Source organism: Prunus mume, linkage group LG8, assembly GCF_029339155.1.
Source record: "Prunus mume cultivar Tortuosa linkage group LG8, ASM2933915v1, whole genome shotgun sequence".
In the NCBI taxonomy this organism is placed as follows: domain Eukaryota; kingdom Viridiplantae; phylum Streptophyta; class Magnoliopsida; order Rosales; family Rosaceae; genus Prunus; species Prunus mume.
This window is the reverse complement of record NC_142705.1, coordinates 13,127,008-13,150,822: the sequence shown is the minus strand read 5'-3', so window position 1 is coordinate 13,150,822 and position 23,815 is coordinate 13,127,008. Positions and strand designations below refer to the sequence as shown.

At 35.6% G+C, this 23,815-nt stretch overlaps 1 protein-coding gene across 1 annotated transcript; it reads left to right on the top strand.

Annotated features, from left to right (window-relative positions):
* Positions 1–2,338: 2,338 nt before the first annotated feature.
* NRPA1 (nuclear RNA polymerase A1) lies at positions 2,339–22,272 on the top strand. The gene is made up of 21 exons (XM_016796497.2): positions 2,339–2,497; positions 2,654–2,832; positions 3,403–3,562; positions 3,720–3,995; positions 6,383–6,589; positions 6,745–6,915; positions 7,722–7,881; positions 9,200–9,390; positions 9,471–9,734; positions 10,290–10,378; positions 10,512–10,659; positions 10,794–11,012; positions 11,251–11,622; positions 11,735–11,879; positions 12,668–12,879; positions 13,904–14,106; positions 16,041–16,239; positions 16,331–16,587; positions 19,730–19,870; positions 20,361–21,183; positions 21,500–22,272. Exons 1-21 carry the CDS (start codon positions 2,483–2,485, stop codon positions 22,109–22,111), a joined length of 5,043 nt encoding a protein of 1,680 aa, XP_016651983.2. The 5' UTR covers positions 2,339–2,482; the 3' UTR covers positions 22,112–22,272.
* The last annotated feature ends 1,543 nt before the right edge of the window (positions 22,273–23,815 follow it).

Sequence of the window (23,815 nt, the reverse complement as noted above, 5' to 3'; positions counted from 1 at the left end):
GTTTGGTTTAAAGAAACACAAAGCTACCGATTTCTATTTTAAATTGTGTAATTATGCAAAATCTCCACACTATATGCAGAGAAGAATAATATGGAAAACTTGCAATTTTACAAGATTTCATTGTCGGCTTGATTTGAATCGGAGAGAACCCTTACCTTAATTGATGATGCAGATTATCCTTTGCATGCGGATGTACCAAGACCTCTAAGAAAAATGTCAGAGAGGAAGCCTTACCCTACACCCATGACGGTTTTGATTCAAAGAGCGAAGGAGGAGAAAGAAGCCCGAAAGGCCCAGCCTTGTAGGATGCTTGAAGAACCTCCTGAAAATGGATTGTTGGTCCCTGAATTAGTTGAGGTGGCTCATCAAGTTTACCGAGCTCAACAATCGGTCCTGTTTGGCTTGTCAAAGTTTCTTCAAGTTGTTCCTGTCCAACGATGCAGGTAGCCAGTAGAAGAAAAGAAAGCGAGAAAGAAGAAGAAGAAAGAAAGAGAGAAGGGAAGGAAATAAAATATCTATATTTTATAATTTTAGATTGATTTGACGATTATATCCCTAAATTTAACAGTTTTTTTAACAGATGGATTATTTAAGAGCACCTATATTAACGTTAGAGACCATGAGTGATAAAAAAAACTTTAAGGATGCAATCTGATAGTTTCACAAACGTTAGGGACGTTTTGTGATAAAAAGCCTAATTAATACAACAAGATTTGTTTAAGGGTAAACTACAGTAAACCCCCTAACTTATAGGGTCATTTACGAGTCCATACCGAATTTTGGGGACATTTATGGGTACATACTCAACGTCGCAGAAAACCTACAGATTGCCCCCTCCGTTAGCTAGTCCGTTAGAAAATTTGTTATCAGCTTACGTAGCATTTGTGGAACCCATTTTTAATTGACGTGGAGTTCCATGTGGAAAAAAATAATAATAAAAAATTATATATTTTTCTAAACTAATTTTAAATCATTAAAATTATTTTAAAATTGATTATTAAAAAAAAACAAAACAAAAAACAAAAAACCAACCCAGAAGAACTCACCACTCTCCCCCGTCACAATCCTCCCTCAACACCCACCCATGGCAGCCCAACACAAACAAAAAAATCCATCTTCTCCGATATCCCCCTCGATTCTCAACCGTCATCCTCTCTCTCCTCCTACCACATTCTCCGACCTAACCCAACCCACAATATGAATTCCGACCAAATCTCTCAGCCATCACCAACTCCAAAACCCGACTGTGCCCCCATCCTCGGCCGCTATCTTTTTCACCAGAGAGAAGCTTGGAAAAGAACCCAGATGCATCACTAAGAACCCAGATTGACAAACTCAAATTCTGCAACATTCCGATTAAGTCTGGCAGTGCCTCCAGAAGATTTGAAGACAAATTTAGCTCTTCAAGCTTATTTAATCCAGCTATTGAATCAAGAATTACCTGTTCAAAATTGATTTTTTTTCCTTAATTCAATATTAACAAGTTAATTAAATCAAATCAAACCAAATGAAAAGAAATCCAACCTGGAGTTCATTATTGGAAAGATCGAGCATAAGCAAATTGCGAATCGGCCAAAGGCCTCGGGCAAGAACCGGCCAACCGAAGAGGTTGACCTTGTCCAGTTCCGGAGGCCTCCTGTAGAATCCCAACCACCTTCTCATGGACTTGGTCGCTGGTGAAACCCTCCTCCTCCACCTTGTCATCTTTGACGACGACGCCGGAATCGACGGGGTGAGAGAATGAGCTCCTCTAGCTTCTTTGCCAAATCGAATCGACGGCTACAAGCCTTTGAAACGTCGACGGCCTCGTGGTCGGGCGGGGGGATTTGAGAACGGAGTGGGTCTGGGAGACATCGGATATGGCATAGGGAAGGTGATGGGTTGGGCTGGAACAAGAGAGGTGTTAAGGCTGGGATATGTGCCCTGAGTAAGCTTGGGTGGTGGTTTGGGTGGCTGGGGGCTAGGAGGAGATTGGGAGAGAGAGAGCGAGAGAGAATTTGGGTATAGTTTTTTTTTATTTTTAATTTTTTTTAATTTATTAAAATTATTTTATTATTATTGTTTTTTCCACGTGGAACTCCACATCAATTAAAAATGGGTCCCACAAATGCCACATGGTAGATAATGATTTCCTGACTGCTAGGATCATTTTCTGACGTTGAGTATGTACCTATAAATATTTCCAAAATCGGATATGAACTCGTAAATGACCCTATAGGTTGGGTGTTTACTGTAGTTTACCCATTGTTTAAATAATCTCAAATCAATTTGAATACACCCCTTAATTTACCGGAAGTAATTTATAGGGTAAATTGACAACCGCAACACGCACGCGAGTAAGCATACTTGCGGCGAGTTGAAAACCGCAAAACCCTCGCTTAAACCCTCGCTTAAACCCTCACACCTTTTTCCCTCTCTGAAATCAGACTTCATCTTCTTCCGGCGAGATTCCTTCCAATATTTCTCTTTCTCTATCGTCGCCATGGCTGCCTCAGAGGTCTCGCCTTCTCTCTATCTATTTGTATATTATATGTATATACGGATTGTATTTGTGTTTTACTTTCAGTGGGTCGTGGTCATATTATTGTGTTGAGTCGAATGGGGAAGCTCAATGAATTTGTGAATTATTACAAATTCGGAGCTTTTATCGCAGGTTCCGACGACGTCCGTGGATGCGATTAGGTTTGGCTTCTTCACCGACGAAGAGGTTCGGAAGCACAGCTTTGTGAAGGTTACCAGCCCAATTTTGTTCGATGACTCAACACACACGCCCGTGAATGGTGGGCTTTACGACAAGGCGATGGGCCCACTCGGGGATGAACGCGGCCAACTGTAATGCCACTTTTCGTGTCCATTCTTTGCATTCTAAGCTCTCTGCACATTCGTTTCAATGGTTTCATGGATTTAATTTATACTGTTAAAACATATTATTTGTTTTGTTTTATTATTTATTATTTTAGGGGTTAGTGATTTACAGAGGTATGCTTATGTTTGACTAAATAGAGGCAAAACCGAACCACTTTATTTTGGAATGAGTATTCTACTCTCAGAGATGTGTGGAGACTGTAATTTTGGACCAAGCCAATAATGATGATTTATTTGCTTAGTATTGTCCACTGTTTTCTTCTTGCATTGCCATGAATGGTCTCGGAGAATCAATAATATGGCATATGCCAGAACGTTAAACAAAATCTTGATACATTGTTAACTTATGACCTGTTAGAGAATACTAAGTTTTTTCACGAGAATGAAGTGTCTTTTTGGAATCTGTATTATTATCATATTTCTTATTCTTATTTTCTTAAATTCCATTTTTTGTAATACTTTATAAGTGATTGATTTTGGTCAGTGCAGCTATCTAGTTCGAATCCTGATGTTTTGACTTATTGTTGATTGACTTAGTTGCCAAACATGTGGTCAGACAGCATATACGTGCTCAGGTCATTGTGGTCATATTGACCTTGTTTTGCCAGCTTATAATCCCTTGCTGTTCAACATTCTCCACAAACTTCTACAAAGAACCTGTTTCTTCTGCTACCATTTCCGGACAAGCCGACAACATGTAATTGAACTTTGGTGAAATGAAATTAACGTCTTCCATAGCCCTTTGTGGTGTTCCCTTAGTTTTATTGCTTTCAGAAGTTTTTTTTCTTGATCACCTTATATCCTCTCTAACTTCTTTCCCCTTCTCTGTTGTGCTTCTTTCTTGTTTGATTAAGGTTGAGAAACATGTTTCCCAATTGAAACTCATAATGAAAGGTGATGTTCTTGGGGCTAAAAGGTTAGAGTCTGACTCACCTAGTGAATACTCAGACTGCAATGGGAGTGGTAATCACATAGACAATGATTCGAAGCAGCAAGGATGGACTTCTCTTCAGTTTACAGAGATAATGTCTGTTTTGGAGAAGGCTTTGCCAACACATGGGAAAGAGTGCAAGAATTGCAAGGCTAAAAATCCCAAAATCAGTAAACCTACTTTTGGATGGTTCCAAATGGTATGGTCTTCCATACTCAGTAAATGGAACTATTAGAGAAATTATTAGTATCTGCTTTCATAGTTATTAAAAAGATATGCTTCCTTATTTTCGATTGACTTTTAAACTTATGGTTAAGAAGTGGTATATAAAATATTACTTCTGTAATTATTAGTATGTCTTGGCATTCATTTTCTTTGATGGTAAAAGTGAAAGGCAGTGGAACTCCAATATTTTGATGAATGTGCAGCATAAGATTGTGCCAACTTTCTTACGTATGTCAATGTTTATATGAGAGACTGACCTAATTTTTCCGTAAGGTTTTAGTAGGCATTTTGCTGTCCTTGGACATTGGTAGACACTTCTATCTCTTGTGCCTGTGGCTTCCTTTGTTTTTGTTGTTCATTAATAAAATTTTCTTCCTTCATGTTTGAAAGAAAAGTTGACGAAGACTTCTCTAATAACTTTGTTGCATAGATAGAACATTGTTTCTGCTACTTGTCCAATAACAATTTCAAGGGATAATAACAGGAAGATTGGATGCCTTTTAATTGTCTATTGCATGTTTTTAGGGTTCAGTTTTTGTTTTATAGAGTCAATTTTATTTCATAAATACCATAAGGGTTTACTTCCCTCACATTACATGTGCTTGATCATTCTTTTAGATAGAGTTGGAGAATAACAATTGATTGGAAGAAAGATCAGAGAGGGAAGACACAACTGTATAACCAAATATCGGGAATGAATCAGAGAATAAGAGGTCACTACGTATTAATAATTCTAGGGGTACCAACTCGTATCCCAAATGTTTAAATCCCAACTGATGTTGCCGCATTTCATTTACTTATATTTGGGCACACTGTGAACCCTCATTTATTTACAACCAGTAAGCAGCTGCCATGCTATGTGCCACATCAGTTGTATTAAAAAGTTGGGATAATAGCTGGTGCCTGTAGTACTATTCCTAACATATAGTGAATTTAGTGATGACTGATGAGGGGAGGAGATAACACTCAATTAATTGTGATCTTGTGTGAAAAACCAAAACATAGAGCGCAGCTAGCCATTGTAATTTATAATTAAAGCCTTTTTAAGTAAGTAGTTGTGGAGATAACTCCTTGAACATGAGTTTTCTTCTTTCTTTTCTGAAAAGAAAGAAACCTTTATTGACTCAGAACTCAAATCTTTCTGACAGTGGCCGAGGAGTGAACTTCTAAATACAAGGTTCTTTCGATATCCTTCGAAATATAACTTTGAGGGTTATTATTCTTCATTTATTCTGTTGTCTAAGTTTTGGACGAAGTTTGGTACGGAGAACCATATTTCTGTGCTTTGTTTCTTCGTTTTACTGATTGCTATAATATCTTCCATGTCTCCTTTGTCCCCTAGAATTTGAATGATAGGGAATTTCCAGATCCCATTCAGTTTCCGCTGTCTATAGGACGGAATTGGGCTATAGGATAGTTGGATTAATAATATATCTTTGATTCTAGTTAGGCCCAGCAAACATGCATTCATGATTCAGTTACAGGCCCTTTAAGATGATTTGGAAGGTTTCTTTCCAAAAAGGTGATTTGGAAGGTTGGTGTACCTCCCAAACTGTTGTTATTTTGTTAGTTTGGCAACCGATGAGAAAACTAATACTTGTGAGATACTCCAAGCCAGAAACCTCGTACCCGTCTCTCTCCTCATCCATGTTTCCTTGTGATGCCTAGCGTGTAGATTAATTTGTATTAATTTATTTTTTTGGCATTGCCTTTTCAATGTTTTCAATTCTGGTTAGGTTTCTGTTGGGTCTACAATTGTTTGGACTAGTGCGTCTTTGGCCGGAAAATTGCTATTCTTGTTGGTTGAGGATTTTTGGTCATTTCCGTGTTGGTGCTAATAAGGAGAGTAATTTTATAAAGATCAACAGTTTTAGTATAGGTCTTTAGGTTGCTTGGATGAAGAGAAATAATAGGCTTTGAAGATAAGGTGGACTGGGGAGGAAGTGGATTTTCTAAGGAAAATAGTAGAGTTTTTGTGGCACCTTTATGGGTTCAATGCCAGAGTCATCTTGGGGGGAGTTATGAACTTATTGTATCTTATAATTTTCTAGCTTTCTGTATCTTATTTTTCTTTTTCAATAGAAATTTGTGTTTCCTATAAAAAAAAGGTCACTAGTTTATTCTTCTGATTTAAAAAAAGGGAAAAAGCAAAAAAGTTTGTGCTTTCACACAGATATTGAGTACTTTTTAGTTTTACTTTTCTATATATAGATGTAAGAAGATATCTGCCCATCTATATTTCTTTTTTGTCTTTAAAAACATGGACAAGTCTATAACCTTTATTATAATATTAAGGGTCCTCAGCCTTGTAAGTATTGGATTTGTAACTAATATTTCACCTTTATGGGTTGGTGGTTGTAGAGTGGCAAGGACCATGCGAGAGAAAATGTCCTCAGAGGGTGCAACCTGGAGGGACCCTTGACTGGTCAAGATGAAGAGGCATCTATGCTTGAGGATGAGAATTTTAACAGTGTTGCTACAAGAATGCAAAAAGGACAAGGGAGCAAAGTGCTCAGTGAGTTCTTTAAGCAGAAAAATTCCTTGTCGGGAGATCTATTTCCAACAGAGGTATGTTCCTTGCCATTGTTAGCATGAAACTATGATACATGGATGAGATCAATGCTTGTAATTGTTGTCATTGACTTGGGTCTATGCTATGCGGACCTTCAAAATAAAACTTATCCTTATTTTGAAGTGCTTTATAATTTTATCATTTCTTGCAGGTTAAAGAAATTATTAGGCTTCTGTGGGAAAATGAATCTCAACTCTGCTCTTTTATTAGTGATATCCAGTGCCAAGAAACTGGAACAAATGGAGGTCACTCTATGTTTTTCTTGGAGACTGTTCTTGTACCACCAATCAAATTCCGTCCTCCATCCAAGGGTGGTGATTCTGTATGTATATCTTACTTCAGGGACCCACTTTTGTGCTCTCTCTCTCTCTCTCTCTCTCTATATATATATATATATATATATATATATATGCATAGACACTTATCTATATGTTTATTTATCCATCACATTAATATACTCCCTCATAGATGGATTCCGGTTACTTGGGGAGAGATCATTGGATCGTTTGGACTCCCTATATTGCACTGTAGGCCCTTGTGATTGTAAGGTCCTTTGGTAACTGGATAGTTCAGTTGATGGATAGAATAATAATACCTTTCTCTGTCTATTTATTTATCTATAAAAGAGATAGTTTTGTGGTTCTCTATTGATAGACTTAGCACTCTTAAGCTCAAAACTTGTTTGTTCTTTTGACCAACCTTGCTAAAATATTGACCTTATATTTTTTTTTTTGATGGTTTGTTGTTTTCTGTACCACATATTGTATTATCATTGTGCCATTTCTTTTTATGGAACCCACTCTCAGTTATTTTTCTTCATCTAGAAAGGCTTCTTCTTTTCCGTTTTGAAGTATATAAGAATTATGAATTCTTTTTTAGTAAAAACTTGCTACAAGAGAACCACCCAAAGCCTTTACTAAATTTTTAGAAAAGGTTATTTTATGGAATTGCATCTTGTTTGAGTTGTTCTAGATTTTTTGTTAATTTTTTATTTACTTGAAGAGGTTATGGGGTAATGTGCTATGTCCCACCACCTTCTCTGAATTCTATTTGTTTGGTCATGCTTTTACATTTTTTATGTTCTTGATGTATACGATGTTACCCTTTCTTGTTTGATGCTTCTTTTAGGTGATGGAGCATCCTCAAACCGTCTTATTAAGTAAGGTGCTGGAGGCAAATGTCTCTTTGAGCCAAACTCTTACCAACTTAGAGCACTCAAGGACAATTCGACGGTGGAGGGATCTTCAAGAGAGTATAAATGTGATGTTCAATAGCAAAACTGCTGCTGGTGAGTGAATGTGTATTTTGGATTCTCTCTGTTAAGACATAAATTTTGTGTTGTGTTCAAATATTTGGTTCTATAGTTCCTTTTTTTTCTTTACATCTTTGCTTTCTGCTTGTTCCTTTTTCCTTTTTATGTATAAAAAATCATTAAGAAAAACACCCTTAAATTTTGAAATTCTTTGTATTCCTCTAATTATTCTTTGTAATACAATCAGTAAATTTTGTGTGCAGCATGCAGTAGAAGTGTTGAAAGAGAATCATAGATAGAAATTGGAGAACAATAATGATGCATATAAAAAAAAGAGATTGATAAGCCTGAAAAGTTCAAACAATCAATTTGAAGCATATAAATGAAACTCAAATAGATTTGGACATCAGCTTCCCAAAACCTTACTATTTCCCATACCCACTCGAAAGCAACACCACACAACAAAAGAAAAAACCCTTTAGAAAAATCCGTGGGCATCGACTTGAGTCTCTAGCCGCAATCTTGGGATCCCTGCCTTTTTCATGCAGTATGAAATCTCCACTGCCACTTTCCAAGCAAAGTTTTGTTCCTCTTCACTAATACTCACCCTTACACCTCCTTTTTCCTTAACTTGAGTCACCACATCCCATCTTATTAAGTAATCCCACCATAAAAGTTTCTCATTAACCCCTCCAATCACTGTGCCACACCTCAAGGAATTTGAAAAAGTGATAGATATCAGATTGGGAAACTGCTCAACACCAATTTGATTAATTTCAGCCTCCCCCCCGTTGACCAATAAGTTTTACTCCAGCCCTCTAATCCCTTTTCCACTTTTTCCTCCACAAGGTTCCAAAAAGTGACTGCTCTCATGTTTACTAACTTGGAATCAGAGTGATTGTTGATGACCCATGATTACCAGCAATGACATTACCACACCCTCAGCATGGATTCCCACTCCTGAAAAATCAGGAGTGTGATTGCTGATTTTATGTGGGCCCCACTCTTGTTTTGATTCCCAAAGTGTTATTAAACACTTGAATGACCTTGACTGGGAATCCTTTTTGTTTTTTAATGTTCTGAATGGCTTGCTCTTAATAAATGCAAGGTTATACTGTGTTGGATTTTATTTATTTCCACGACCACTCTCTTTGATGTTAGTATTCCATGGGTCTTAGATGGATTGTGTCCCTGTGTACGGTAATTGGTGCATTTATGTAGTGATCGCTATTTATTTGCAGGTTCTTACATATAATTATATCTTCGGTATGCTGGATTAGTTACTGCATGATCTTTGTCAATTATTCACCTGTCTCTAGAAGTTAAGCAATGACCCTTCTGTGCTTAATTCTAGGTCAAGGTCAAAGAGATGCGGCTCCCGGAATATGTCAGTTGCTTGAGAAGAAGGAAGGCCTGTTCCGGCAGAAAATGATGGGCAAAAGGGTAAATTTTGCGTGCCGGTCTGTCATATCTCCGGATCCCTACTTAGCTGTTAATGAGATTGGGATTCCTCCATACTTTGCAACGAGATTAACATATCCTGAGGTAAGGGTTACTATTGGGCTCTATGGCTTCAATGGAGCGTCAATGTTGTTTTTTTATTTTTAATGTTGATCTTCCTACAGAGAGTTACTCCGTGGAATGTTGACAAGCTGAGGAATGCTATTGTCAACGGTTCTGAAATCCATCCTGGAGCTACACAATATGTTGATAAATCTGGTCCCAAGATTTTGAGGCAAAACAGGAGAGAACGCATTTCAATATCAAGAAAATTACCTTCTTCAAAAGGGGCTGTCATGCAACATGGGAAGGGCTCTGATAATGACATTGAAAGTAAAATAGTGCATCGTCACTTGCGCGATGGGGACATTGTGCTTGTCAATCGACAGGTATTGATTAATGGACTTTATATGTATAATTCTCTACCCATATTTTGTGTTGAGGAGGTTTTAAGTTGTTTTGCTATCCAGGCTGATTGTCAACATTAAGGTATGAAGCAGTTAGTACTGTGTTTGCCATACTAGTGGTAAATGGCTTATGCTGCTTGTCTTCTGTTTACTTGTAAAGAAAAGAAGTTTGGTATTTGTTATTTGTTGATTTGTCTACGTAAGGTGTAGATGCCCAAGTGTTGATCCAAAATAATGATTACATAATAGTTGAAAGTTAGATCATATTTTTTAAGTGGTTGCATATGGGACTTTGTATGTGAATATTTAGACGACTGATCCAGTGCTCAAATGAATGCACAGGCTGTGCAACTCCACTTCTTGTTGTTATGTATTAATATACTAATCTCAATAATATGATGTGGTAAAGTGGCTTCATTTGTACTTCAAATAATTTTTTAGGTTAACTTTTCTTTTCTTATAATTTGATTAATGATTAGTTTTTTGGTTGAGTGCTTAGCTCATGTTTTTTTTTTTTTTTTTTTTTTCATTTTGCAGCCTACACTTCACAAACCCAGTATAATGGCGCATGTAGTTCGTGTATTGAAGGGGGAGAAAACAATTCGCATGCACTATGCTAATTGCAGGTTGATATATCACACACATATGCACATATATAAATCTTAATATTTGTTTACATATTCACTACATGAACTATGATTCTTGAAATTTGTCTTTGGCTTGCACATGGTAATTTGTGATTTAATGTTGTGATTTCAGTACTTACAATGCTGATTTTGATGGTGATGAGATGAATGTTCATTTTCCGCAAGATGAAATTTCCCGTTCGGAAGCTTACAATATCGTAAATGCAAATAATCAGTACGTAAAGCCGACCAGTGGAGATCCCATTAGAGCCTTGATTCAGGTATCTAATAATTATAATAGTAATATGCCACTTAAAGATAATATTTAAGTTTTTTATGTGAAATATTTTGATCAACAATACCAATGCTTCTCTAAATAATTATTGCTGTTTTTTTTTCTTTTTGAAAATTTCAGGATCATGTTATAAGTGCTGTCCTCCTTACAAAGAAGGATACATTTTTACGTTGGGATCAATTTAATCAGCTTCTTTACAGTTCTTGTGTTTCAGCCCGTGTGTCAGATGCTTTCTCTGGCAAACCAGATAAAAAAGTTTTCATGTTTAACTCTGAAGGCACAATGCAGCCCCTTCTTCCTGCAATTTGGAAACCAGAGCCGCTTTGGACAGGAAAGCAGGTTATTGTAAATTAACTCAGCTATTTTATATTTATAATCCAAACTAGGGGTCAAAATGTGTTTTCCGTTGAAAATCTGGATGACTTTCTCCTTGTGTGAAAGCATAACTATTTGTGATGTTCTTGGACGCTTACTACATTTATCTGTCTTTGCTTTGTTCTTTTTATTGATTGCTAATTTAACAATTGTGATTTTCCTGGACTTTTAAATTTAAAATGAAATTGTCTCCTTTGTGTAGGTCATCACTGCCTTGCTAAATCATATTACTAGAGGTTCTCCGCCAGTTACTGTTGAAAGAGATGCAAAAATCCCACGTGGTTTTTTTAATTGTAAAAATGTTGAAGGAGAAGATAAATCTGGTAAAGATGGACAACAAAAAAAGAGGAAACCAAGCAAAGAACAAGCAACTGATAAAGATAGCTCAAAGGAAAAAGAGGAGCCTGATGAGAACCATTTATTAATATATAGAAACAACTTAGTGCGCGGCGTGATTGACAAGGCTCAGTTTGGTGATTATGGTTTGGTCCATACAGTTCAGGAGTTCTATGGCTCAGATACTGCAGGAAAATTGCTTTCTGTATTGAGTCATTTATTTACCGTGTATTTGCAGGTTAGTTGGGTTCAGAATTTATTTTCACTGTTAATTATTTAATTCTATTTCTTGTTTGCCATAATTTTTTTAGCAACTTTGTAAACTTGCATTAAATTGTGCTATGGTTCAGATGCATGGGTTCACGTGTGGGATTGATGATCTTTTGCTATTGGAAAGCAAAGACGCAAAAATGAAGGATCAACTAGAAAGTTGTGAAGATGTGGGTGAAAATGTTTACCGTGATTTTATCGAGGTCAAAGATGTTAAGAGAAAAGGTATGCCATTTTCCAGAAAAGCTACTTAGTGAACATTTTTATGTCAACACACATATGTTGGTTGATTATTGTGAGGTCATTGTATGAATGAGGTGTAAGCAATGTTTAGAGTGTGAACCCACAGCCCAAAAACGTCAGTTGATGTTTCAGTGTTTTTTATATCCTGTTAGGGGGTGGAAGGTCTATTTACTTGTTATCGGTGGAAACCTGTGGTGAAAAGTCTAATTTCCACAAGATGGGGACGAGTTGATATACGAGTGTTAGCAATGATGGAAATACATGATGTTTGTCGGCATGGTGGCTGGCTTTGAAATTTTTTTGGGTTGTATATAGGCACTTGCGGGGCAGTGTTTTTATAGGACAATTCTGTAACTGTTTGGACCAAGGTCCAACGGTTATTAGCATAGAAGATTGCAACATGTAAGGACATTTTCTATTAACTATTGTATTTTCATCCTGCTGCTAAAATGTGACATGGGGGCTGTAAGGTGCACCCTCTCTCTCTCTCTCTCTCTCTCTCTCTATACATACATAAATATCAAGTAAAATCTTGATAAAACATGGGATATTGGGAGTATTAACTTCTAAAACAAAATTAGCATGCCATTGGATGTCTCAGATAGAGTCTGCTAGGGTGTGAATTTCAATCTTACAAAAAAATTGGTTAAAATGGAGATGTATAATTTCTTACCTGTCTTTCTTTCCGAAGTTGTTACACTCGTTTTGTTCCCTTCATTTGTTGATTCATTTGTCTTAATGCATGTTTGATGTCTTGATCAAATTTGCAGATCCAGTGGAACTGCAATTAAACATCGAAAATTTTATTCGGAGTAATGGAGAATCTGCCTTGGCATCCTTGGATAGGAGAATGATTAGTCAGCTTAATAACAAGACCTCCAACTCTGATGTGTTCAAACAATTATTGTTGAGGGGGTTATCAAAACCATCAGTTAAAAATTGTATCTATCTTATGACAACATCTGGGGCTAAAGGTAGTGTGGTAAGTTTCTGGAGTTTGCTTCGTACTTATTCATGCTCGGAGTTATGTGCAACATGATAGTGCACTATCAGATTACTAAGAGTAGTTATGCTTTTGACATTACTTCAACCAGATTTGTTTCTTATCACTGATACATATGTATTTTAGCAGAAATTTTGTAATACGTTCATTGGGTATACATACCTTAATATTTTATGAAGTTATAAAGTGTAGTGTGAATTTCATGTGATGTGTTCCATGTCAAAGGCAATAAAATATCTAAGTATATATTTTACTTACGAGTCGCAATAATAAATAAAGATTTCCTTTGTGAAATAACGGCAATTCTTTATAGCTTCTACATGTACGGATTACCTGCATGTGTTATTTTCATCTTCCCTTTTTATGCTAGATCATGATCATGCTTATTAAGATATGTTTGTTCTTATTATTGTTGTTGTTATTTATATTATCAGTTTTACAGTTTATTTTATATTCGATACTCAACATCGTGTGCGCATGTTAGTATTCGAGTTATTGTATGACAGCTCTGCTAAAAATTTATATCTGATAGATTTTTGTAAAGTTTGACCCTTGGATACATATGGATATGCAAGGGATACCGAAGGTGTTACTTGTATTGTTTTTTTCAGAAAAAGGGGGGGTTTCTGCTCTGGTTGAATTTAAAGATTTTTTTAAATTATGAACTTTATTTTTGTTTAAAGAGATTTGGACAGAGAAACAAAACATGAATAAGAGAAGAAGGAAAAGGAAAAAATACATATATTATTAGATTGTTTTGTATCCTTACCATACCAATACCCTAGTTTTTGGGGATTCGTTTAATTTCCCTTTGCATTGTATCATGTAAACCATTCTAGTGCAACAGTATGATAGTTCTGATTTAATTTAAAAGTCTACATGTTACCATCTGTAAGCTACGAATTATTTGTTGTCAAATTTTGTTATAAAGTATTACTCAAGAAACTTCATAAATAGATATTTATATGTATATATATTTAATGTTGTTTAACGTTTTGATTAGGCTAATCTCCAACAAATAACTTCATATTTGGGTCAGCAAGAGCTAGAAGGCAAACGGGTCCCTCAAATGATTTCTGGAAAGACCTTACCGTGCTTTCCCCCATGGGATTGGTCATCTCGAGCAGGAGGCTTTATCATTGATCGTTTTCTTACTGGTCTTCATCCTCAGGAGTACTATTTCCATTGCATGGCTGGCCGTGAAGGGTAATTTAAACTTCTTTCTCCGCCCTGTCTAAGTTGTCTTTGGTGGAAATCATCAGCCTTTATGTTTTTCCGTAAGCAATATTTTGTCGTGCAAGAATATAAGATATGCTTTTTTCCTTTTCTAGTTTCTTTTTTGTTTGTTTTTCTTTATGGAAGTTGCAAGCTTTATGTCACAGCATCTGTACCCGTCGGGCTGTCGTGCAGCTGTATTGCTTGAAATATCATAGGGCTGGTGGATAAGAAGGTTTAAACTGTGGCTTTTTGTCATAGTCTTGGTTGCATGTTTTGAGTTTCTAGATCTCAACCAAGCAATGGAGCCTCCTAGTTTAAGTTGAGTTATGGCTCAGTAACTGAGACTTGCTTTTCCCTTGGGGAAGTGAAACGAAAGATCGAGGTTGGAAAAATAAAAACACTCATCACATAATATTAAAAAGAGAATTATTTGATTTCATGTTTATTGGACCATGTTTTTCATATGTAACCAGATTCTGTAAACCCCTTCCACCAACTTAATTAACAAGTCACAATAAACATTTAGAGGGTGTAGAGAGCATTTTGGGAGGTGTCAATAGAATTCACCATGCAAGTAATATGTAACCAAGGGATCACTCTTGTTCTTTGCATACTGGGATGGCCCTCTATTTGCTTTAAAATACAGATAAAGGTTTTACATAGATATAAAATTTAAAATTTAAAAAAAAAAAAAAACTCTCGTCCTGCTTCCTCAGTTCCCCACCCTAACAGACTTTTGGGGAGGAAAGAAATCCCTATAGTCCATAAGTTCTAACCATCAATCAACTGCTATGTCTACTCTAATTTTATAATGTAGTGTTGGTTTGGGTCAGTGCTATGGTTTTACAGTAATTTCTGAGAGGTAGATTGGATTGCAGCATTGCTGGATTGATTGTATTAGTGTGCCACAATGCCTTTAAGAATTATTTCTTGTACTCATCTTTTCAATCTTCATAGTAGAAAGGGACAATTAATAGCTGAGCATGACTAAATCTTCCTCCGTTCTACAATATAATGTTTTTGAGATAGATTTAGAGTTTGCATGTAACATTTTAACCAATTTTTGCTTGCTGTTAGTTTTCATTTTATAATTTGTTGTTTTAATTATATATTGTTCTTGTGTGGCGATGTGCATGCTTGATTATGTTGTAGTTTCGTAATAGATGGAGCCCTGGAATGAGTTAAATCCTTTGAATAAATATGCTTGTTGCTTATGAGTAGGTCCAAGTCTGTACAAGTTCGTCTTGCATTTGGGTTACCTAGATCATATATTTGAAATTTTTTCATTAAATTTGTCGAGTGTAAGCGTCTTCAGAAAGGCTGTAGTGGTTTTTTTATAGCACACTGATCGTCTTATCTATTCTTTAACCCAAAGATCAATAAATAAAAAAACATTCCCTCCTCCCCAAGAAAATTATATAGCTCGGAATTTGGGACCCTGTATTTATTAGTGTGTCAAAAAGTATCCCTTATTCCGTTTTGGCATAGGACTCATTCTGAAAGACAGCCCTAGTGAAGGGCGTGTTATAGCTTGTAAACATAGGTAGCGTGTGCTGCTTGTGTGTTGGTTTTTATGCGTTTTGATTCTTCATTTTTAAACTTTTCCTTCAGCCACTTACTCCACCTGTGATTTTTATTTTTTCTTTTCATTTAAAATTATTTAGAGAATCTGAGTAGTTTATCCGTTTTAGGAATAGCCTTTCATATTAAAATTTTCAAACGTATTTACGACAGAAAATCACTTTTATGCTTACATGGAGTGTTTTTGCGCACTTGTGTGCCATCATGTTGTTATTGTAGGATGATCAAAAATATTTTCTTTTCTTTACCTAGTCAAACAAATAAAGCCAATGGTATATTGTATCCTTAGTGACCATTTCACTGATTTTTTCTTTGTTTAACTACAATCTTCATACTGCTAGGTTGGTTGATACAGCTGTCAAAACATCTCGTAGTGGATACTTGCAAAGATGCATAATAAAAAATCTTGAGTGCCTAAAAGTTTCTTATGACAATACCGTCCGTGATGCTGATGGTTCCATTATTCAATTTCGTTATGGAGAAGATGGCATTGATGTCCATATGACGAGCTTTATTCAAAAGTTTGAATCCCTTATAGCTGTAAGGACTTCTTTCTGGTTTTCTGAATATGAATTCCTTGCAAAACCATTTTTCAATAATTTATTTACTTCCTAATGTTTATTCTTCTCAGAATAAAGAAATGTTTCACAAGAAAGGTCGTCGTCAAATGGATAAATTAAATCCTTATATTAAAGACTTGCCTTTGGCTCTCAAAGAAAAAGCAGAGAAGTTTGTGCATAATTTGGCCTTGAAAGAGAAAGATCATAACTTCCAAGAGGATTTCTTGAAGTTAATGGAGCACAAATACCTCTGTAGTCTTGCTCAACCTGGAGAACCAGTTGGTGTTCTTGCCGGTCAGTCTGTAGGAGAACCGTCAACACAGATGACGTGAGTTTTCATTCTACTTTTCTCATATTGTTTTAAATGTTCATTTTCTTGCTATTTATGTATGTCCTTGGTTACATCTCAAGATGCAAGGGTTAGGCTGGGAACAACGTAGGGTTTCAGGTTGAATTTTTGAAAAAAGGGGGGAAACAGGGACATAATTAAGTTTTCAGAGGGTGCATGTTTGGGAGAGTTGTTTGAAAAATGTGTGTTCTAGACTCTATAACTTCTCTAGGTTTCACAACATGGCTAATAGGCTTGTTGACTCTACTGTCTTACTGCTGAACTATGACTTTGGGCTTTGAAGGAACTTGTGTGAAGCTGAGATGATGGCTATTGTCTTCACTACTTTTTTTCTTTCAGAAATTGCTTGGTTCCACTCTTCCAGGACTAAAGTCAGGAAAACGACAAGTAGAATCCTCAGGAAGTTTCTCCAGTAAATCTAAATGTTGTTTTTTAAGCAACACTGTTGCAGTGTAGGCTTTTTCAACCATAAGGATCGATTTGGATTGTAAGAGTTCCCTCCAAGGTGAACATCTTTACTTGGCAAGTGTCTTATGGCATGGTCCATACTTGTGATATGGTTCACGGAAATAGATCAAACAGTTGCCTTTTCTGCCAGCGGTGCATATTGTAAAATAAGGATTTAAAATCTGTGGATCATATTTTCACATTTTGTGATTTTGTGTCCGTGGTTGAAGTTGTTTAGTTAGCCAGAAGTAGCTTGGTAATTTCTTGGACTTTTGTTCTCTTCTTTATGAGGAGGGATGAAGGTCAAAGTTATGTGGAGTTGCATAGTTTTTGGCTGTGCTCTAGGTGGTTTGGCTGGAGAGAAATTAGATGGACTTTTGAAGACTGGCAATGAGACTTAGGAGTTTTGGTCCGTACTTTGGGCATCAGTTTCTGCATAGCGTAGGAGTTTGTCTTTCACAGACATGATGACCAAAAAAAATCTTTCAGATTTTTGGTTAAAATGGAAAGCCACTATGTTTTAGGTGTTGTGTTGTGGTTGACTCTGTTTTAGCATGGCCAATTAGTAGAAATCCCCAAAACTTGTAAGTTATAGTTAGGAACTTGGAAAAATGTTTACTTATTTTTAGCCAATGCATAAAACAAAATTATTCATTTTTCCTGCTGCTTTTATGGAACATTTATTATTTTTTTAAATTTGTTATTTGTTTTCTGAATAAATGGTTTGGTAGGGTTGGATTGTTGATTAGGTAGGATTTAAATTTTTAGGGTGAGGTTGATTACTTTAGAATGTAGAATTGTCATTTTGGAGCTTACGGTTTAGTGCTCAGCTGCCAAAACTGAAACAGAAAGCAAATTCAGTGAGTGACATAAATGTAATACCTACATAGTTACTTTTGGATTTTATTCTAGCATGGCCCAGTATTGTGGGCTATGGATTTAGGATTTAAGGCTTTAGCTAAATCCTAGAATCTAAGCCCTCCCCAAACCCTGAACAGAATCTAAATTTAATATAATTAAGGCTGTGGATTGTGATTAGTAGTGAAGTGTATTACTTTTTATTTCAGCGATTTACAGTTTAAAGTGTAACTCTTACTAAGGGGGGTGTATTCAATTAAGAGTTTAAAAGAGTTTAAAAATCTAGGTGTATTCAATTAAGATTTTAGAAGAGTTTGTAAAAGTTTGGGTGTATTCAATTTAGATTTCAATTGACTTTAAAAAAATACATTGAAATCTAGGTGTATTCAATTATGACTTTTTAGAAGTCAAACCAAGTTTAGGTGTATTCAAAAAGTCATTTATTTTGAAGGAATTAATGAGTTGCCCGATTTCGTTGGAATTTAAAGTGGTAAGTATAAATACAAAAGACCCTGACAAATCTTATGTCAACCCTAGAAACTTTGAAAGTGCTCTATGCTTTCTAGTCTTTGAACGTGTGTGCTTGTCAAGTGGAAGTAAAAAAATCTCCTCTTTTTCTTTTACGCTTTCATATATGTATGATGTCTCAGCTCTTCCCAATAGTTGCTGTTGTTGTACATCTCATATATCATACATCTTCAATATCAATAGTCTTTGAACGTTGTTTCTCCTTTTTCCCAGTAGTTTTTGTTGCTGATACAAATAAAAAGTTCCAATCTCTTCTCTTTGAATAGTTGATGTTGCTGTATATCATATATCGATGTACTGTAGCATCCCAATTATTTTTTCTACTTTTCCTTCTTCTTGTTTTATTTTTTATTTTCGTTGCTGTTATTTTTTTATTTGTTTTTGTACATCATATCATATATATGTCTAGCCTTCTTTATTGATCTACAAGCATCCCTTTTTTTTCCTGCCTTTTTCTTCTTTATATTAGTTGTTTATAATGTCATATGTGCAATTCAGATTTTTTTGTCATTAATGGAGATGGAAGAAGTAGACAGTACTAAATGGACGACGAAGAATTAGAGAAACATTATTCTGAAACCATAAAGATATTGTTGATGGCAACAAAAGCAATAGCTAAAGTGCTGAAAATAACAAGAAAAAATACATTTTAGAACTCTAATCAACTCTTTTAAAATCTATGATAAAACTCTTAACAAACACCATTAAAATCAATTTAGGAATTCAATCAAACTCTATATGGAGTTGATAGAAATCAATTGAAATATATTGAACTCTATAAACTTTATAACTCCATTGAACTCTTTTAAAATCTTAATTGAATGCACCCTCCTAAGTTACGATGAGTTTATCAGGATTTAGAATGGGTCCTAAAAGACATGGACAAATTGGTTTAGTCTCCTTAAAGACATGGACAAATTGATTTAGTCTCCTAAAAGACATGGACAAATAAAATAATTGGAAGATTAGAAGAGTCTAATTATGGAGCTGCTCTTTGGAGTCTATTGCTAAAAACCCTTTTAGTATTAGCTAGCTTTTGTCTTTCTCCTTCGCAGGTCTCTTTGAACTGGCCATCAGTTCCACTTTCTTTCTAATCGTATATTTTTCTGCTTTATAAGATTTCTCTCTTCTTCAAACAGAAAAAAAGATGTAAATTTTTATCTCTTCTCTCTTTTTTTTGGTACAACCAATTGCATTTGGTATGTGCTTTGTTTTTGTATTTAGGCGAGCATTATTTTTGGTTATACTAATATGTATCCTGCCATGTGGTCATTGCTATCTTTTTCAGACTGAATACTTTCCATCTTGCGGGACGAGGTGAAATGAATGTGACCCTTGGAATCCCACGCCTCCAAGAGATCTTGATGACTGCTGCAAATGATATTAAGACGCCGGTTATGACATGCCCATTGCAAAAGGGGAGATCGAAGTGAGTCTTTAATTGGTTGTTGTGATATACTTTTGCTCTTTCTTTTTGGGTGGGTATGTTAGTAGACAACTGAACATACTGTACATTTAATATTTTGTTATAAGTCTTTAAGTAATCCTTGCAAAAGTACGGATTTATTGTTTCAAAATTTCAAAGAGAATGCTCTGAGCTATTGAATAATCTTATTTTCACATAAGGCTCTGGTTCATAGTTAAAGTGAGGGTAGGGTTGATGTATTATTCTGTCTCAATTGAATGCAACTTTGCATGCAAAGCTATCCTTGCTGATAACTGATACCTAGTGTTTATTGATGTCCAATTGCTTTTTTGTAAATTCGCTCTCAATGACAGAGCTTATGTCTTTCATAGTTTTAAATATTGCTAAACTGATGTTTGTCCTCTAGTATTTTGTTACTTGGACATTTTATGGAATGTAGGGCCACCGTGTTTTATGTTTATAGACTTAGAAATACTCTATTTGTTATATGCAGGGAGGAAGCTCAGGAGCTAGCTGATAAGTTGAAGAAGATCACTGTGGCAGACATAATCGAGAGTATGAAAGTAACCTTTGTGCCATTTTTCATTCAGGATGGTCGAACTTGCCGTATTTATAAGCTTGATATGACACTCCACGTACCAGAACATCTTCGAACCATCATTGAATATTCATCAGAAGATTGGGAGGAAATCCTAGAGATTGTGTTTGTTAGGGAGTTGGAAGACGCCATACAAAATCATATTCTTTTGCTTTCTAAAATTAGTGGTATTAAAAATTTCACGCCTGATTCACAACCAAAGGCATCAAATGAGACAGATGAAAATCTTTCTGAAAAAAGATCTCAACGTGAGGAAGAAGATGATGACAATGGTGGTGCAGATGATGGTGAACATGGTGAAGGGGTCGAGGATTTTGGTCTGGATGCCCATAAGCGAAAGCTACAAGCTACAGATGAGATGGATTATGAAGATGGCTGTGATGATGAAGTGAGAGAAGCAGACTTGTCAGATGGAGATGAAAGTGAAATTGATGAGGAGGAAAATGAAGTTGAAATTGGTAAGGATGGTGAAATTGGGGTTATCGATGCTAGTGATGAAATGCCTGGAAGTCCTTTAGAAGAAGCTGGGGACCTAGCTAAGCCCAAGTCGAAGGAGAAAAAGACCAAATCAGGATCCCAAATTAGAAAGAAAAGGAAGGTCCGAGCAGAGATGGTAAAAAAGGAGACTGACAGGGCAATTTTTGTGTCAGCAAAGGGGTTCCACTTCGAGGTCCATTTTAGATTTACCGACAATGAACCTCATATTTTGCTGTCTCAGGTACTTTTAGTTTTACTCATTATCACACTTCTGCTCTTATGTATTTCCTTGGCAAGTTAGCCCACGCATTACTCACCATTTCTCCCTCTGACAAGCTATTATGGGTCAGAAGCTTCATAAAAATAAATAAAAACTATAAGGAAAATGAAAACAGCACAATAAAAAGCATGCCCAAAACCGCCGTTAACTTACGAGTATAATTAGATTCATGTGGCGTTTTATATTTTTGTTACTATGCAGGTGTTCATTATATATTTTATTACTATACATTCTCTTTCAGCCCTGTGTTGAAAATTGTTTGAATTATGTTATGTAGATTGCTCAGAAGACAGCCCAGAAGGTTTATATTCAGAGATCTGGAAAGGTTGCTGACTGTAAACAAATTACTTGCGATGAAAATCAAGTCCTCTGCTTTGGGAAGGATCCTGAAAATAAACAAAGTTTTTCATCCAAGGAAAAAAAGGAGATGCCAGCTCTGCAAACTACTGGAATTGATTTCGGTACATTTTGGCAACTGCAAGATATTCTTGATGTCAGGTATATTTATTCCAATAACATACATGCTATGCTGAACACTTACGGAGTAGAAGCCGCCAGGGAAACTATCATCCGAGAAATAAATAATGTTTTCAAGTCTTACGGAATATCCGTCAACATTAGGCATCTTACACTAATAGCTGACTTTATGACTCATGCTGGTGGTTATCGTCCATTGAATCGATTCGGAGGCATTGTAGAGTCGATATCTCCGTTTAATAAAATGACTTTTGAGACAGCTTCCAAGTTCATTGTTGAAGCAGCATATCATGGGCAGGTGGATCGCTTGGAAACCCCATCCGCTAGGATCTGTCTTGGATTGCCAGTAAATGTGGGTACTGGATGTTTTGATTTGATGCACAAGATGGAGGTTGAATGCACACAGAGATAGATATATATATATATATATATATATATGTATGAGATTTTTACATATTTTTGGCCAATTGCAGCCCTGTATTTGTATTTCACTTACATGAGTTCTTTTTTCCTTTTTCGTTAAGCATGTAATGTCCAAGGTCTGTTTTAATAACGCAGGTCTGATCATTTTTATTTTTTTTTGGCAAATTGATTATATTTACTGAGTTGATTTATCAACTCCCAATCACACTTTTAAGGAAATGGCTATTAAAACCCTGTGTGAAAGGACTAATACCCAAAACTACAAACAATGATATTTCTTAGACCTTTCAATAACTAACTAAAAATGCAAAGTTGAATTCTACAGAAAAATGGTAGGAAAAAGACGCTTCTAAGTACACCATCCTAACTTCCTAATCTTTTCTGTTGGGTTATGCATGTCGTTAAAGTAATGGCCTTGGATTTCACATGTTTGAGCCTAGGGATGGCAATGGGCGGGTAGGGGTTAGGTATGGCAATATCATCTCTATTCCTATTTCCGCCCCCTTTCCTGGTATGAAATTTCGGGGAATCCCTCATTCCCATTCAGTCGGGGGATTATATCTCATACCCGGCCCGAATCCCCGATTATATGTTTAAAAAAAATATAAAACTATCCATATTACACTTTAATTTCACATTAAATTCACTATTATATCCAATATAGGAGTCTAAATTATTTATAAAAAAAAATATTAAGAAAAAAAAAACATAACAAGAAGGTTTTTAACTTCTTTTAAATTACAAAATTGTCATTGATTTTTTAAAACAAAACCCAACCCCAAAATCTCATAAAAAAACCCAAAACACTCAATAGGGCATTAAACTAATTTAATAATCAAAATTAAATTCAATAAGACCAACTGTCATTTTTTGGGTTTGTTTATAGAAATTAAATGGTATAGAGTTTATCTATATTATTACTGCTAAAAATAGGTATATGACTAAATATCTCGAAAAGATAATGGAACTACTACAACAAATTGTTTTCATCGACAATTCATCATCAAGATGAATGTCCTCACTCAATGGAAAACAAAAAAACACTTGCGCAAGAAAAGGATATGTGGTTGTACATACAGTTGTTATATTACAGCGGCGATGCTACTTTAATAGACTAATCTAACTTAATTTAATATTTTGTCCACCAAAAAAAAAACCTTAACTTAATATTATTTAATTAGTTATTTATACATTAAAACTTTTTAATTGTTATATTATATTATATTATTTTATATATATATTTATTAATTAAAAATAAATACATCATTTATCGGGTCGAGTTCGGAGATGGGGATAACAATACCATCCTCACTCATCTCCGATCGGGCATTTTTAAATTGAGGATCCCCGTACTCACCCCCATTTCCCCCCGCCCCCGAAATCTCCTCTCATTAGGGCCGAGGACTTGACGTGAATTTTTAGCATCCCTATCTCTGCCATTACTTCCACACAAAATAAGAAATGGTCTTTTGCATAAATGGTTGGGAATTAACATTCTCATCATCTTTGGTAAAATCAAGTCCACCACAAAGATATTCATAAACTACTCTACTGTGTTTTTTAGTGTGTAACCCCATTTTAGGGTTAATAGTACATCCCAATAGGGGTGCCCAAACCTGTTCAATTTATCTCTCAACTTGGATCTCATGAGGTGGATCTTGGAAAGTTTTAACATAAGCAGAAGGAATTCGCA